The following is a 15834-nucleotide window of genomic DNA, read 5'->3' on the forward strand; positions in this document are numbered from 1 at the left end:
AACTTATCATAATAACCATTAACATTTAACAAACCTATGAGTTTATGGTGAATATACAATTGGGCTCAAGAGAAAATATGAAAGATCTCTTTCAATATGCCCAAACCACCTGGTAAGGTAATGAAGGCATCAACATGGTTAAACATTGTATTCATTCGAGCAGACATTGTGGAGACCTATAGTTCCTCTCCAATTGTTTTTCCAATGATGTTCCCTAATGCTAAAGTTTTAGGGACAACCTCCATAACTTGACTACCTCCTAAAAATGCAGTCAGGGACACCCCCCATTAACCCAAGGTTGTCTCCCTCGTATACTAAATGAATCTTTCTCTCAGCTAGTACCTAATTAAGATGATTTGCTGATTCTAAAAACTTCTTTTCTTTCCCAGGACTGGATCCACCGAAAACACAAATATTTCTTATTTGATGACTATATCGAGCATGTTCTTTATGGAATTGTGGCCATAAATCATGAATTGCACGATGCACATCTCCACTATGATGCGTCTCAAGAATTAATAGAAGATTATTTAAAGACCCCTTATTCAGGTCATCCTTAATGAATTGTATTTTATCTTCACGGTTTACAGATATCATTCCTAAAAAACAACATGTTGCATTACAAATCCATCTGACATATCTGTGACAGACTTTCAGTCGTTTTGCATGACGTTTCTTTATAAAAGTGCTTTTACTTGTTTCAGACATGTGTGAAATAAAGGAATTAGAGGACTTACCTAATAGTATGACCTTTGCTTCAATCAGCCAGCAAATATCTTCAGGAATTCCATGATTCATTAACAACCTCAATCTTGCACATCTAGCACGGTAAATTTTTATAATCGCATTCTATGGCAAAGCGAGAAAATATTTTTTCAATTTTTCAAGAGTGGTGTCCATTTTCAAATGAGCATTAGAAGTGAGATTCAAAAAATTGCACAAATATATACACAAATATCAGTTATTATGGGAAACTGAAAGAACTGATTTAAGTCATCGAATATCGTTGTTCGCCATTTGACTAGGATGAGAGAAACTAGCAAAAATCACTAAAAAAACATAAAAACAATGTGAGGAAAAAAAAATCAATCTTTATGTACAGGATCACCCAATTCAATAGAGTTATTTTCAACTGAAAAATTATCAAAGTAAACTTTCAAACGATGTCTATTTACCTTGAAAATATTATCATTCTTTGGATTCTCGATATCACAAGCCCTATATAGATACACATGTTTCATAATAAAAGGACCGCTCCATCTTGATCTTAGTTTTTCAGAAAATAAATGGAGTCAAGAATTATAAAGCAAGACTTTTTGACCAACATTAAATGTTTTTCTTAGTATTTTCTTGTCATGAAACTCTTTGATTCTTGCTTTATGAATTCTTGAATTTTCATATGCATCATTTCTTATTTCCTCAAGCTCATTTATTTGTAATTTTCGCAGTTGACTAGCATATGAATTCATAAATTTTCATATGCATCATTTTTTATTTCCTCAAGCTTATTTATTTGTAATTTTCGCAGTTGACTAACATCATCAAGATTTGAATTGAAAGCTTTAATAGCCCAATAAGTTTTTCCACAGGGAAGTGATAAGGTTTTTCATAGACTAGTCTATAAGGACATACCTAATAATGTTTTATAAGTAGTTTGATAAGCCTAAAGCGCATCATTAAATCTTAAAGACCAGTCTTTTCTATTAGGGTTCACTGTTTTCTCCAAAATATGTTTGATCTCCCTATTAGCAAGCTCTACTTGTCCACTTGTTTGAGGGTGATAAGGGGTGGCAACTTTGTGTGTGATTCCATATTTCTTCATTAAAGACTCAAATGGCTTGTTGCAGAAATGTGTTCCACCAACTTTGTGTGTGATTCTATATTTCTTCATTAAAGACTCAAATGGCTTGTTGCAGAAATGTGTTCCACCATCACTTATCATGGCTCGAGGGATTCCAAATCGACTCAAAATATTTTCTTTCAAAAACCTTATCACTATTTTGTGATCATTGTTTTGACTTGGAATTGCCTCCATCTATTTTGAAACATAATCCATTGTGACTAATATATACAAGAAATCAAATGATGAAGGGAATGAACCCATGAAATCTATACCCTAATAGTCAAAGATCTCAATAACAAGAATAGGATTTAAAGGCATCATGCGACGTTTTAAAATAGATCCTAACTTTTGACAATTCTCACAAGTCTTGTAGAATACATGTGAGTCCTTGAACATGGTGGGCTAGTAAAATTCACTTTGTAAGATTTTTACAGTTGTATTTCTTGATGAGAAATGGCCCCCACATCCCTCAGAATGAAAAAATTTAATAACACTACTTACCTCATTATCAGGAATGCATCTTTGAAATATTTGATCAGGATAATATTTGAATAAATAAGGGTCATCCCAATAAAAGTTCTTCACTTCGTTCAAGAACTTTTTTTTTATCTTGGGTACTCCAATGAGTTGGTAATTGTTTTGAAACAAGAAAATTAATAATATTAGCAAACCAAGGCATTGTAAAGATAAAAAAGTAAAGATTCATCAGGAAAGTAGTTATTGATTGGTGTGATGTCAGTTTTCAAATCTGTTGTCAATCTTAATAAATGATTTGCGACAACATTTTCGATGTCTTTCTTGTCTTTGATTGTGATATTAAAATCTTGAAGTAACAAAATTCACCGCACCAATCTAGCCTTATAATCTTTCTTAAAAAGAAGATATTTCAATGCTGCATGATCACTAAAAACAACAACAGGTGAGCCAACAAGATAAGATCTGAATTTTTCACATGCAAATACTACTGCAAGTAATTCTTTTTCAGTGGTGGTACAATTCATTTGAGCACTATTTAAAGTTTTACTTGCATAGTAAATTACATAAGGTTTCTTATCTTTTCTTTGTCCCAAAACAGCACCTACGGCATAATCACTAGCATCACACATTATTTCAAAAGGTAATGACCAATCGGGAGGTTGAATGATAGGAGCACAAGTAAGCAAGTTTTTAAGTTTAACAAAGGCTTCTTCACAATGTTCAGTCCATTCAAAAATAGTATCCTTTGTTAGAAGGTTACTTAAAGGCTTAGATATTACACTAAAATCTTTGATGAACCTTCTATAAAAACCAGCATGTCCCAGGAATGATCTAACATCTTTAAGAGATTTTGGTGTTGGCAAGTTTGCAATTAACTCAATTTTAGATTTGTCAACCTCAATTCCTTTTGATGAAACAATGTGACCAAGTACAATGCCGTTTGTTACCATAAAATGACATTTTTCCCAATTCAGCACAAGATTCTTCTCTTCACACCTGGTTAAAACCTTTCCTAAATTAGTCAAACAATCATCAAATGAATCGCCAAAAACAGAAAAATCATCCATGAAAATCTCAAGAAAATGTTCAACCATATCGCTAAATATACTAAGCATGCATCTTTGAAATGTGGCTGGTGCATTACATAATCCAAAAGGCATCCTTCGATATGCAAAAGTACCAAATGGACATGTGAAAGTAGTCTTTTCTTGATCTTCCAATGCAATTTCAATTTGGTTGTAACCCGAATAGCCATCTAGGAAACAATAAAATTCATGACCTGCAACTCTTTCTAGGATTTGATCCATGAAAGGTAAAGGAAAATGATCTTTTCTAGTCATTGAATTAAGTTTCCTATAGTCAATGCACATGCGCCAACCAGTAACAGTTCTAGTGGGAATTAACTCATTGTTCTCATTTGTTATCACAGTGACTCCAGACTTCTTAGGTACAACTTGGGTAGGACTTACCCATTTGCTGTCAGAAATAGGATAAATGATTTCATTATCTAGAAGCTTAATGACTTCATTTTTCACTACTTCTTTCATATTAGGATTTAGCCTTCGTTGCATTTCTCTAGAGGGTTTAGCATTTTCCTCTAAATAAATTCTGTGTGTACAAATCAAAGGACTAATTCCTTTTATATCAGCTATGGTCCATCCTAATGCTTTTTTGTGCATTTTCAGAGTTTGTAATAACTTACCTTCTTGATGTGCATTAAGTTTGGAAGAGATTATTACCGGAAAAGTTTCATTTTCTCCCAAAAATGAGTATTTGAGATTGGATGGCAACGGCTTCAAATCAGGTTTTGGTGGTTGAACACTTGAAGGTATGGACTTAATTGGTCGTGGTGGCAATTCCTCAATTTGTGGCCTCCAATTACTTGTCTTTGATTCTTCCTGAAAATAAATCATTTCCAAATCATCAGATTCATCAATCTCAATTTCATTGGAAGTGGTTGGAAATTGATCATGAATTAATTTTTCAGTAAAGTCCACTTCCTGTAAATCATTATCATCTCTAGGTTGCTTGCAAATGTTGAAAATATTCATCTCCAATGTCATGTTTCCAAATGATAGCTTCATCAGTCCATTCCTACAATTAATCAATGCATTAGAAGTTGCAAGAAATGGACGTCCTAAAATAACAGGAAATGAATTACATACTTCAACAGGTTGTGTGTCCAAGACAATAAAATCCACAGGATAAATGAATTTATCGACTTGTACTAACACATCTTCAATTATTCCTCTAGGCACTTTTATAGATCTATCGGCAAGTAAAAGAGTTATAGAAGTTGGTTTTAACTCACCTAGATTGAGACTCTGAAAAACTGAATATGGAAGTAAATTCACACTAGCACCAAGATCAAGTAAGGCTCTTTCAATTTTATGCTCTCCAATAAAGCAAGAAATTGTAGGACAACCAGGGTCTTTATATTTCAAAGCATTATTGTTCTGAAGAATAGCACTTACTTGTTCGGCTAGAAAGGCTTTCTTTTTCACATTCAGTTTCCTCTTCACAGTGCATAGATCTTTCAAAAATTTAGCATAGGAAGGAACCTGTTTAATAGCATCCAGCAAAGGTATATTGATCCTTACCTGTTTGAAAATTTCATAAATTTCAGAATTGTGATTGACTTTCCTTTGTTTGGTCATGGCTTGAGGAAATGGAAGTGCTGGCGGTGAATCAGTCGTTTCTTTGCAATTTTCAGATTCAACCCCTTCCTTACCCTCAGAGATTGACTCATCATCTTTCTCATAAGGTTCAAGAGAGGGTTTTTCAATAACCTTACCACTGCGCAGAGTAGTGACTGATTTGACTTGATCCATGTGTTGGCTTCCGGAACTACTTGCATTTGCATTGTATTGCCCTTTGGGATTTTGTTGTGTTTGAGATGGAAACTTACCTTTCTCTTGGAAACTGAGAGCAGATGTTAATTTAGCAAGAGTATCTTTAAAATCTATCATGTTTTGAGCAAGTTGAGTATTGATTGTCTCTTGCTTTTCAATGAATGCATACAAAGTTTCCTCAAAATTTCTTGTAGGAGGTGGAGCATAAGGAGGTGCATATCCATGAGAATTTTGGAAATTATGGTGTGCTTGAAACGGTGGTTGTGAAGTTTGTGCATTGTCACTCTTCCAACTAAAATTTTGGTGATTTCTCCAACCAGGATTGTATGTTTGGGAGTATGGGTTGTGGTTGGCCCTTTGAAAACTGTTTAAAGCATGGGCTTGTTCATGGAGACATTCTTTAAAAGAAGGCAAGGTTGGACAATCGTTGGTTGAGTGTTCATTTGTTTCACAGATTTGACACACAATGTTTTCAACAGATTTTAATTGACCACTCTTTTTCAATTCTAGTGCCTCGACTTTTCTAGCTAAAGATGCAAACTTGGCTTGAAGGTCATGATCTTCCCTAAGGTTGTACATACCTCCACTAGATGTATGAGGTTGAGTTTTACTCGGTGCCTCATATGTACCCGCGGTGTCCCAATTTTGAGCATTTTCAGCTAACAAGTCTAAGTGTCACATACTGAAATAATGATTTATTGTAAATCATATAGTTTGTGGCACCCTGAGTCAATGATTCAACTTGTATCTTGAACCGTGAATGTAGAAAACATCATTCCAGTGTTTTCTGAGGTTAGAAGGGAGTCAGCTATATTGGCTTAAGAGAGTATTTCACTTGGTTTAATATGGTCTCTTTGACTTGTTGCCATAGCAGCAACACTAGAAGGAATCTCCACCGTATTGGCTGATTTTGCTTGGCCTGGATGTTTATTGCTACGTGCTTTACTATACTTTCATTTTTCTAATAACCGTTCAAGATAGCCATGAATTTCAAAACAGGTGTCTCTGGTATAAAGACTTTCATTACAATGATTGCAACGCAATTTATCCTTTTCTACTTCCTTAACAGCTGTAAAGGTGTGAAAGTTAGAGGAGGCAGTGGATTTGGAAATCATTGCCATGAAAGTACCTTAACCCGTGTTCTTTGTGCCAAGCATGGTGACTTGGCATTGAGCCTCTCATCGAACAGTATAGAAGCACTCTTCAATACCTAGAACAGATTTCATGCGAAGAAGATCACTGCGTACTGGGTCGAATACCTCATCTAGTCCCGCGAGAAAGTCATAAATCCAATCTTTTTGAATTTCTTCTTGTCTGGTTCTAAGGTCTGTAGTACACATCATGTTAATTGGTCATTGTTTATCAATTTCTTGCCAAACGCTGTTAAGTTTTGCATCATATAAGTTAATTGGACATCCATTCTATTTTGTTTTTGTTACCTTGCAGCATAACTTATAAAATTGAGACTCATCAGCCACATCATAGAAGGTTTAAGTGACACTGTCCCAGATTTCCTTGGCTGATGAAAGGTGTATAAATAAGCTGATGAGATGGGGCTTCATGGTTTTTAGCAGCCTTCCTCGCACCACTGCATCTTTAATGCACCATCTTCAGTAACCGAGATTTCCTTATTCCATTCTAGTGTTCTGTCCATTTAATTAGCTAAGTTTGTTCAACCCAGCAGTGTGAAGCTCAATCATTTATGACCAGTTGAAGCTTGTCTCATTCAATTTGAATCCAAAGGGTAAGTTGTTTAGGTTGGGTGATTCAACAGAGACTAGAGTATGGTTTATAGGATTTATAGAGGTATTTGTATCATCCATAGTTGGTCCTTTTTTTCAAGATTAATTCCGGATGGGGGCTATAAAGAGAGAAGAATTTTAACTATACTCGGATACCATGATAAAGTTTAAAGTTTAGGTTTTATTCAACTGTGCTTCTTATTCTTCTCTCTTGGAGGAATGCCTTATATAGGCAAACATATATATGGCAGTTTACAGGTTTCCTGTTCTGAAAGGAATAAATTTCCTATTCTAAAAGGAATACCTTAATGTGTATCCTTTTAAAACTCCTATGAAATATACCTTTTGTATATGGAAAAGTATTCTTTAATTCGGCTAATTACATGTTAACACTAATTGCCTCACAGAAACTTCTTTATATTGATATATTTCCTTTCATCCATAAATAGGAAAATCAAACACATTTGTTTACTTCACGAAAAATTAACCTTTCAAGAGTTTAGAGAAATCAATAACTAGCTTAGAGTTTTGTGTCTTAAAAAAAAACAAGCTAGTACCGGAATTTTTTTTTTTATTAACGTGAATGTCTGGGTTAGTTTGCGCTTAATTGAACTAATTTTATAGGCCCTGAAATTAATAATCATATAAGTCTCTAATGACCCTAAAATTTATGAGATTCAAACTGATGATCTTTAAAAACCAAACTCAAAACTTACCAATTAAAGTATACCTCGCAGGTTAGCTCAAGAAGTTTCTTTCACTCAAGGTTGTGGCAATGGGTTCTTCCTTTACGCATATGGCTTGCCCGGTGGTAATCTGCGAGGGCCTGTAGAGGAGGCAGCAAGGTTTTCACAAAATAATTCGTAAAGTTCAAACTATACAGCAATGGTTTCCTAAAATCCATTTGGACGAGGGAAGAACAGCATAAGCTACAGGTGGCATGGTTTAAAGAGATCAGCCTGTCAAGGACTTGCATTTGCAGGGATATTGGCATGGAGAGATTGCACCAGATTCTCTCTCAGTCTCTTGGCAAGAATACTGGAAAAAGAATCAAGCTCTTTTTCAGGATTTTTGAGTTCATATCTGACTATGCTCCATAGATGTGTCTCAAATGGTAAAAGTAGGTGGGATATCGGTCTCCTGGTAAGAAAATTTAGAAAAGGCCAGACTGATAACAGAGAAAGATCAGAAATCCGGCCGATTTCATTGATTTTTCATGAAGTAGAGGATGATTCGGCTCAACCTACAGGTTCAGGCCACATCGTAGAAGAAAGGTAACAGCATCTCCAGGACATTGTTACAGGGACAAGCCAACTAGAAAATATCAAACAAGGCCGACAGAAGCTACCTCTTCGATTCGGTTTCTCTTACACCTTGAACAATGTTTCTTGGTAGGTGATGGAGAGCTCCTCCATATCTCTTAAACCCATAACAAGCTGTTCTTGATAAGCTGCGGATCGCTTTCGATCTCGTTGTAGCTGAGCAGTCAATTCTCGAATCTTTACATCTTTTTCCAGGTTTTATATACACAAGAAATGCCCAAAACCCCATGGCCGTAACTTTTTGGCTACTAGAAGAATTGGCCTCTGTGAAGTAATTCAGAAAGACATGCATGCCTCAGTTGAAGTTTTGATTCTTTTCGTGCTATCTCGAAATTGTTCATGGCTATGAAATGCATGCTTCAGATTTGAGAGGATAACCATTCAATCAAATTTTAAATTTCTCGTTAGTGACTATTGGTACTAGAAAAGCAAAAAGAGGCTTCAACAAAATGACTCATACAAAACAACTAATTACCATAAAAACCATAATTTAGAGGAAATTTAGTTCCTGTGTAATAGTAAAATCTTGATGAATAATTCTGGAGTAGTTTAATGGTTCAAATTTTAAATTTATTTTTTAATAATTTTAATTTTAATTTTTTTAAAAATCATTAAAAAAATTTATAGTTATTAATTTTAAAATTTATGAAATTAATCAATAAATAACAAACTGGTTTAAATATCTATCTTAATAAAAAAATATTCTGACTGATATAATTAAAAACCTGAATTAATGAACTAACATAGTCGAGCCTATCATGACCATGCTAAAACTAGTCCTCCACTAATTAATTTTTTTAATGAAAAAACATTATTTATTTTAAATTAATTTTAGTAGTTCATGACCCGAAGTTTGATTAAGGTACACCCCCGAGTTTTAAAACCAGGATGTTGGGGTCTGGTTTCTCAATCATACACTTGTATGGAAAAATTAATGACGTATAACTTTTCATTTGTTATTATTCTTTAATCTCTCAGTCAATTAATTTTGTTAAAATTAATGGACGCGTGGTAATTTTAATATAAATGGAACACCTACACTACTACTGATTTCACAAGAAGATCGCTTGGCTACTCTCAATTTGGATGCCTCAACTCCGCTCTCTCTTTCGATTCTCAGTAAGTTGCCTCTCTTTCTCTCCTCTACCCAACTGCCCGATTTCGACCCATCGATCGATGGAGCTTACCATGAATGCCGGATATCATATGAGTTTTATCTTTTTAAAAGATTTTTAGTCTTTTTTTTTTAATAAGAGATTATTGCTGCTGTTCTAATTAATTAACGTTGCAGTGGATGTCGAAGAAGAAGAAGAAGCTGGAATTGTAGAACCTTGTGTTGGTATGGAGTTTGAATCTGAAGATGCTGCCAGGAAGTTCTACTCAGAGTATGCTAGACGGCTAGGATTTGTTGTGCGTGTTATGCAGCGTCGTCGTTCTGGGATTGATGGGAGAACTCTTGCTCGTCGTCTTGGATGTAACAAACAGGGTTTTTCTCCAAATAATAGGACTATAGTTGGTCCTGGTCCGGACAAGAAGCCAAGGCCCAGTGCGCGAGAAGGTTGCAAAGCAACCATCTTGGTTAAAATGGACAAGTCTGGTAAATGGGTCGTTACTAGATTTGAAAAGGATCATAATCATCCTTTGGTTGTTACTGCTTCTGGGTTCTCTTCATCGGTTAGTATCTCTACCATACCTTGGTTGGTTGTTCATAATTTGTGTTTTCAACAGTCATTAAGTTTGTTTATATATTAGAAATATGTTCTTGTTTGTATCCCTTGTAGTGTGCTAAATGCGAATACATGAATCTTTATAGCGGTGCTAAATGGGAATACATGAATTGCATATATGTAATTAATAACTCTAGTTGTTTCCGGATTTTTCTGTGAAATCCCAATCGCTGCTAGAGTATGTACATTTCTACGGATTAAATTACGGATCTCGCTGTGGAGACAGCTCGTGCTTTCTCTATTTAGCTACTCCTAAGACTGTTTAGTGGGGAGGGTTAGGTTTTGGCTTACATGTATATAATGATTATCCCCGTCATGTAGTGGTTGCCTGATTTGCATTTTTTTATCGTTCTCAATGCTTAAAGAAACCGGAAAACTGCGTGCGTGTGTAAAAGGATCCCCTTTCTTACTGAATCAAGTACTGTTAAAAGTTTTGACTGGTATATGGTGGCCTTAGGCTTACCATCATCTCAGTATGACAGGATGTTCTATTTACAGTCCTTACTACAAAAGGCCGTGTTGTTGTATTGCATTTTACTCTTAGCCATGCCATTAACTATATCTAAAACTCTTATTTGCTGTTCTTACATCCATTAATTATCACTCGCTTTGTTGTGTGCAGCTCTTAATTGTAATACACCCATTGCCTTTATTGAGTGTTTCAGGCTTTCAGCAGCTGTATGCATTTATCTATGCTGTGTGTTTTCGTGAAATTAAATCATTGCATCAGGATAAATGAAAGTTAGATGATTTGCTTTATGAGTGCGATCTTTGCTGGGATGTCTCTAGTTGGCCACCACATTTGTAGTATGGGTAGACAGTCTATTGATCCTTCCCTGGTGGCTCCTTGTGTTTGGCAGAACTGGCAATCACAAAACATTTATGTAGAGTTTCACATATTTACTGTGATTTGATTCAGTTTCCTTGGCAAATTGTTTGCTTTTTTTGAGCATGTAGGGTGACAAGGATAAGAAAATTGAAGAGCTTACGAAAGAGTTGGAGCATCAGGAGCATTTATGTGCAACTTATCGTGAAAAACTAGTCAGTTTTATGAATAGCGTTGAGGAGCAAACAGAAGAACTGGCTTCAAAAATTCAACTTATTGTTGACAATGTCAGGAAAGTTGAATCAGAAGTGCAAAACTTTTCCCGCCGTAGATAGCCCTGGTGTTTAACGTTAGTATTTACTTTTGGTCATGAAAGCTTTTGATCATTCAGAATATGCCACAGAACCATTTTATTTTGCTCAAGATGTTTTAGGATTCGGCCTTATAGCATTATTCATTATGATATCTAAATTCTCTCTTTCTCTGTCAGCTGGTAGATAACAAAAATAGATGAGACAAGCCCCGGAGGGGAAACTGGAGCAGCCCAAATGGTGCTAGGCCCTCAAGTCATGCTTTGGAACTTCGTGGCTATTGCCATTATGCCTGCCCAGAGCTGAAATATACACTTCTGGACACAGCTCTATGTTGGTGCTCAAAATAACATTAATTGGTGAGCCAGCATAAATTGATTGCTGGGATTCTTCCAGTTGTATAGTAATCTTCTCCAGTAAACTCCTAGAGATATGTTGACTCGGCCATCTCATGATTTCTGTAATGTTTGCCTAGTAATTTTTTTTTTTAATTAATATGGGTGTTTAAGTCAGCTTGTATTTATTTTGATTAATTTTATAAGTTTTAAAGTTAATAATTATATAAAATTTTAATGGCTATGAGAAACTCGTGATTACTGAAAAGCAAATCCAAGAGTAACCTAAGACTGGGCTAATTGAGTTATCCCTTGTGGTGATGTATGTGTGGTAACTTAACACTACAAGTGCCTAGGATCAATGCTGGAATAGTGGTGCAGAAGAAACGATCATTATTGATCATTATTTTCTACGGTACTGGAGGCAAAAAAAGTATATGTTTTCCTGCTTATATGGTCAAATAATGTACTCCTTTCGGTTGGATGCTGGCTGCGATGCATCTCAGGTTCACCCGCACAGGAACTTTCTTCAAAGCGCCGCAGGGGAAAGTTGTGAAAGGTTTGAGAATATGTTGGGAATTAATTTTAAAGTTTTGTTAAAAAAATATTTTTTATTTTTTAAAAATTTGTTTTTATATTAATATATAAAAATTATTAAAAAAATTAATTTTAAATAAAAAAAGAGATTTAATGGACTTTTGATTTAAAAAAAAACATTATTTTTTTCTGTGAGTTGGGCTTGGGCAAGTGAAATTAAAATTGAAGGTTAAAGTGGGCCCAAGAAGCCCAGCCCGCTGGATAAAAAGACAAAAGGAGGTGATCGATCGCATACACCAGCGGTGCATCATGTTGGAGCTGCCTCTTAAACACTCTGCCATCCTAGGGTTTCTACTGCTTCTGCTGGTAAGCTCATCACCGCCTTCATTTTCATCCCTTTTCTTTTTTTCTTTCTTTTAAAAAAGAAACTATTTACTTAGCCCTTTTCCGTTTGGTTACCGAGAAAAGAAAGAGCTAGAATGTAACCATAGGTTATTTCACTATATATATATATATTGCTAGAATGTAACCATAGGTTATTTCACTACATATATATATATATATATAGGCTTAAGAAATATATTGTTTAGCCTTTGCCTTTAAAATGAAAGCTGAGTATAGGAGGGATTGTTCTATACGAAGTATTGTGTTTCTTTTGCTTTTTTCTCCTCTTTTTTCAGCTGAAAGGCTGAATTTTATAAATTATTTATCCAAAATAATTTAGTAAATGAGTGATTTTATTTTGGTTTCATCTGTATGTAGTTGATGGATGGATAGACTTGTCTAAATTTGAAGAGTACAATGGACAGCACTTCTAAGCAAGCATTTGATTTGGACGAAACCGAAAGTTGTTTTGTTGTTGAAAATTATGGTGAAAATGAGTTTGTGGACGATGAACTTTCAGAAAATATTGAATTATGTTTGGACGAGGTTGACAAGATTATAGAACAGTCTAGTGAAACTTCAGGTTCAATAAATGATGCTATGGAACCCTGCACCGGCATGGAGTTCAAGTCAAGAGATGATGCACGAGAATTTTATATTGCTCACGGACGGCGTACAGGATTTACAGTGCGTATCCATCATAACCGGCGTTCTCGAATAAATAATATGGTCATTGGTCAGGATTTTGTTTGTTCGAAAGAAGGATTTCGTGAAAAGAAATATGTATACAGGAAAGATAGAGTTCTTCCTCCACCACCTGTAACCCGAGAAGGCTGTCAAGCAATGTTAAGAATTGCTTTAAAAGATGGGATTACATGGGTTGTTACCAAATTCATTGCAGAGCACAATCATGAATTGATGTCTCCTAGTAAAGTACCATGGCGAGGATCTGCAAAAAGTTTGGTCAGTGAGGTATGTTTTCTCTGAAGTCACTTTCCATACAGCATTCTTCTGCCTTCTTTTGCCTGTGACAACCAAACCACCGTATCCCCAGTTTTTCTTAACCTCAATGTTTGCTTGAATAAATTCTGTATTCAATCACAGTATTGAAGACACACCCCTTAGTTAGAACCTTTCTAGCTCGGTCATGGTAATTGCAAAGACCTCATAAGATGTTTAGAGTTTAGACTATAGAGTAAAGCTGTATACAACATTTATATGATTGAACTATTTGTTGTAATTTGTCTCAAGCAATTCAATTTGGTGCTATAGTCTTAAAATTATGTGCTTCAGTGGTGATTAGGCTTATAAAGTTGATGTCCAGTCTTTCAGCAGACTAACTTAGAGTAGTCTCGGCTTGGTGTTTGGGCTTTTTAGGCACAGTCAATCAGGGGGGCATGTGTTTGATAAGAACTGAATGTTGTGGTGGATGCATACTGTTGTGGTAACTACTATGTAAATACCTAGGTTAGAAGATGAATTTTGAACAAAGATTAGTGAACATTCATCGTTCTCCTTTTATCATAAAACTTTGGTGATAGGAAGATGAGTTATGGCGTAAGCATATGAACCACTGAAGGCAAATACTTCCCCAGCTTATTTAACATTTTTCTCTAGCGTATTTGATTTGTTTCCTATTTAAAAGATATTTTGTTTCCCAGGATGAAAAGGATCGAAGAATACGAGAACTGACTATTGAGCTAAACAATGAGAAGCAACGATGTAAACGTAGGTGTGCCGCTTACCAGGAACAATTACGCATGGTGTTGTCATATGTTGAGGAACATACTATTCATTTGTCAAATAAAGTTCAGGATATTGTTAACAATGTGAAAGAACTTGAAAATGATATGGAGGATTCGGATTGCAAATATGTCTAGAATAAACAGTGCTCATTCTTTTCATAGTTGCTTTTTTACTAATACTTCAACTCATATTTAACTTGGATCATTAAGAATACCACGCACTTTGATTTTCAACCTTGGCAAACCACTCGACCGAGTCTATTTCAGTTTTGAGAGAGTAATGTGTGGAGACTGATACAAGGACGGAATGGTCTGTTCCTCATATTCATTGAATCGTTACATTGCATTTTCCTTTTGATAATTGACAGTTCCTCTGTGTGGACTGCCATTCCGAGAATATCCAAGGCTATCCACTGGTCCATGCAACTAACAGGCGAAGACTCCCTCTGTTGCGATAGCTAGCTCATTTTTTTTCTATAGCAAGACAACAGAATCACGGAATCCATCATGATGTGCAAGTGTAGGTAACTCTGCAAGTAAGACGAGAGTGTCAACAGTTCTGACCAATGCTTCTTGGCTACAAGGTTTAACATACCGGAGAAGATGACACGGTGGTGATGGGTGCATTTGGAGGCTCGAAAGGAATATCAGTTTCAGAGGTAATAATAGAATACTGGAAGATCAGTAATTGCTTTGGAGTAAAACATCCTGAAATCTGTTTCAATCCAACAGCAGGAAATGTGTAAAAAGCAAACATTAGCTCGAAATTGTTGGACTTGAGCCTGGTATTTCTATTATTTATAAGCTGAACTTTACGTTTAAGGGCCAGCCAGAAAAACCAACTCAATGACAATCCTGAACCAGAGCAGGTCTTTCTGAAGTTTGAAATTCTGCTTGCACTCAAATCAGAAAAGCTACGGCATAATGTTCACACAAATTTCTAAACCAGAAAGAAAAAAAATGACAAGCATCAAATATTGCTAGGTCACTGATTGTTTTTGCATTACAATCTATTTTTCAAAGTGCATTTTAAATTAATTTTTTATTTGAAAAGCCATTAAATTGAATTTTTTTTTTTTGGTTATTTTTGGATGATTTTTATGTGTTTATATTAAAAACAAATCTGAAAAAAATATTAATTTAATGTATTTTCAATTAAAAAGTATTTTCAAAAAACACTATAAACTATAATACTAAAACCATGAATTTTTCATGTATGAACTAGAACTAATAATTCTCCCCTTCTAGTGTATCTCTCTCTCTTCTAATAGTGTGTTTGGAAGTGTGATTAAATTATATTTTTAAAAAAATTTAAATTTTTTTATTTTAAATTATTTATTTATGTTTTTAAATTATTTTGATATATTGATATTAAAAATAAATTTTAAAAAATAAAAAATATATATTATTATAATATATTTTTAAATAAAAAATACTTTAAAATATAATTTTTATTGTATTTTTAAACAAGACTGACTAAAAATTCATTTGACTATGCGGCTACGACTACGGTTGAAATAAAACACAATAAATATATATTTGATTATAGAAAAAAAAACATATTTAATTATGGAAAAAAAACTGTTAACTATTTATAAGTCTCACTTTTTACTGTGTTGTAAACTCAATAATCACAAATAAACAGGAACTACTTTTGTTTCAACAATAACCAATGGGAAACATATATTTACACACTGTGCATGCTAATTAATTAGCATGCACAGTGTAACATG

The 15834-nt window shown here is 34.7% G+C and overlaps 2 protein-coding genes across 3 annotated transcripts; both read left to right on the forward strand.

Moving 5' to 3' along the window:
- Positions 1-9226: 9226 nt before the first annotated feature.
- On the forward strand, positions 9227-11495 carry LOC105125808 (protein FAR1-RELATED SEQUENCE 5-like). 2 transcript variants are annotated; one of them, XM_011026432.1, is made up of 5 exons: positions 9227-9355; positions 9528-9910; positions 10921-11138; positions 11280-11295; positions 11339-11495. In XM_011026432.1, coding segments are annotated over exons 1-3 (588 nt in total). In that variant the 5' UTR covers positions 9227-9354; the 3' UTR covers positions 11125-11138; positions 11280-11295; positions 11339-11495. The 2 variants fall into 2 exon arrangements, with proteins under 2 accessions (XP_011024734.1, XP_011024733.1); XM_011026431.1 differs by having other exon boundaries at positions 9228-9355; positions 11280-11495.
- Positions 11496-12170: 675 nt separating this feature from the next.
- On the forward strand, positions 12171-14332 carry LOC105125809 (protein FAR1-RELATED SEQUENCE 6-like). The gene is made up of 3 exons (XM_011026433.1): positions 12171-12338; positions 12735-13328; positions 14018-14332. The coding sequence occupies exons 2-3, from the start codon at positions 12774-12776 to the stop codon at positions 14234-14236; spliced, it is 774 nt and encodes a 257-aa protein (XP_011024735.1). The 5' UTR covers positions 12171-12338; positions 12735-12773; the 3' UTR covers positions 14237-14332.
- The last annotated feature ends 1502 nt before the right edge of the window (positions 14333-15834 follow it).

The sequence above is a fragment of the Populus euphratica genome, unplaced genomic scaffold (assembly GCF_000495115.2).
Source record: "Populus euphratica unplaced genomic scaffold, PopEup_1.0 scaffold58.1, whole genome shotgun sequence".
NCBI classification, from domain to species: Eukaryota; Viridiplantae; Streptophyta; class Magnoliopsida; order Malpighiales; family Salicaceae; genus Populus; species Populus euphratica.

Excerpts from the sequence above, each read along its gene's own strand:
- LOC105125808 (XM_011026432.1), top strand. Across the intron at positions 9,911-10,920 it reads CTTCTGGGTTCTCTTCATCG|GGTGACAAGGATAAGAAAAT; the intron begins GTTAGTATCTCT and ends TTGAGCATGTAG.
- LOC105125809 (XM_011026433.1), top strand. The coding sequence starts at position 12,774 with ATGGACAGCACTTCTAAGCAAGCATTTGATTTGGACGAAACCGAAAGT. Across the intron at positions 13,329-14,017 it reads CAAAAAGTTTGGTCAGTGAG|GATGAAAAGGATCGAAGAAT; the intron begins GTATGTTTTCTC and ends TTTGTTTCCCAG.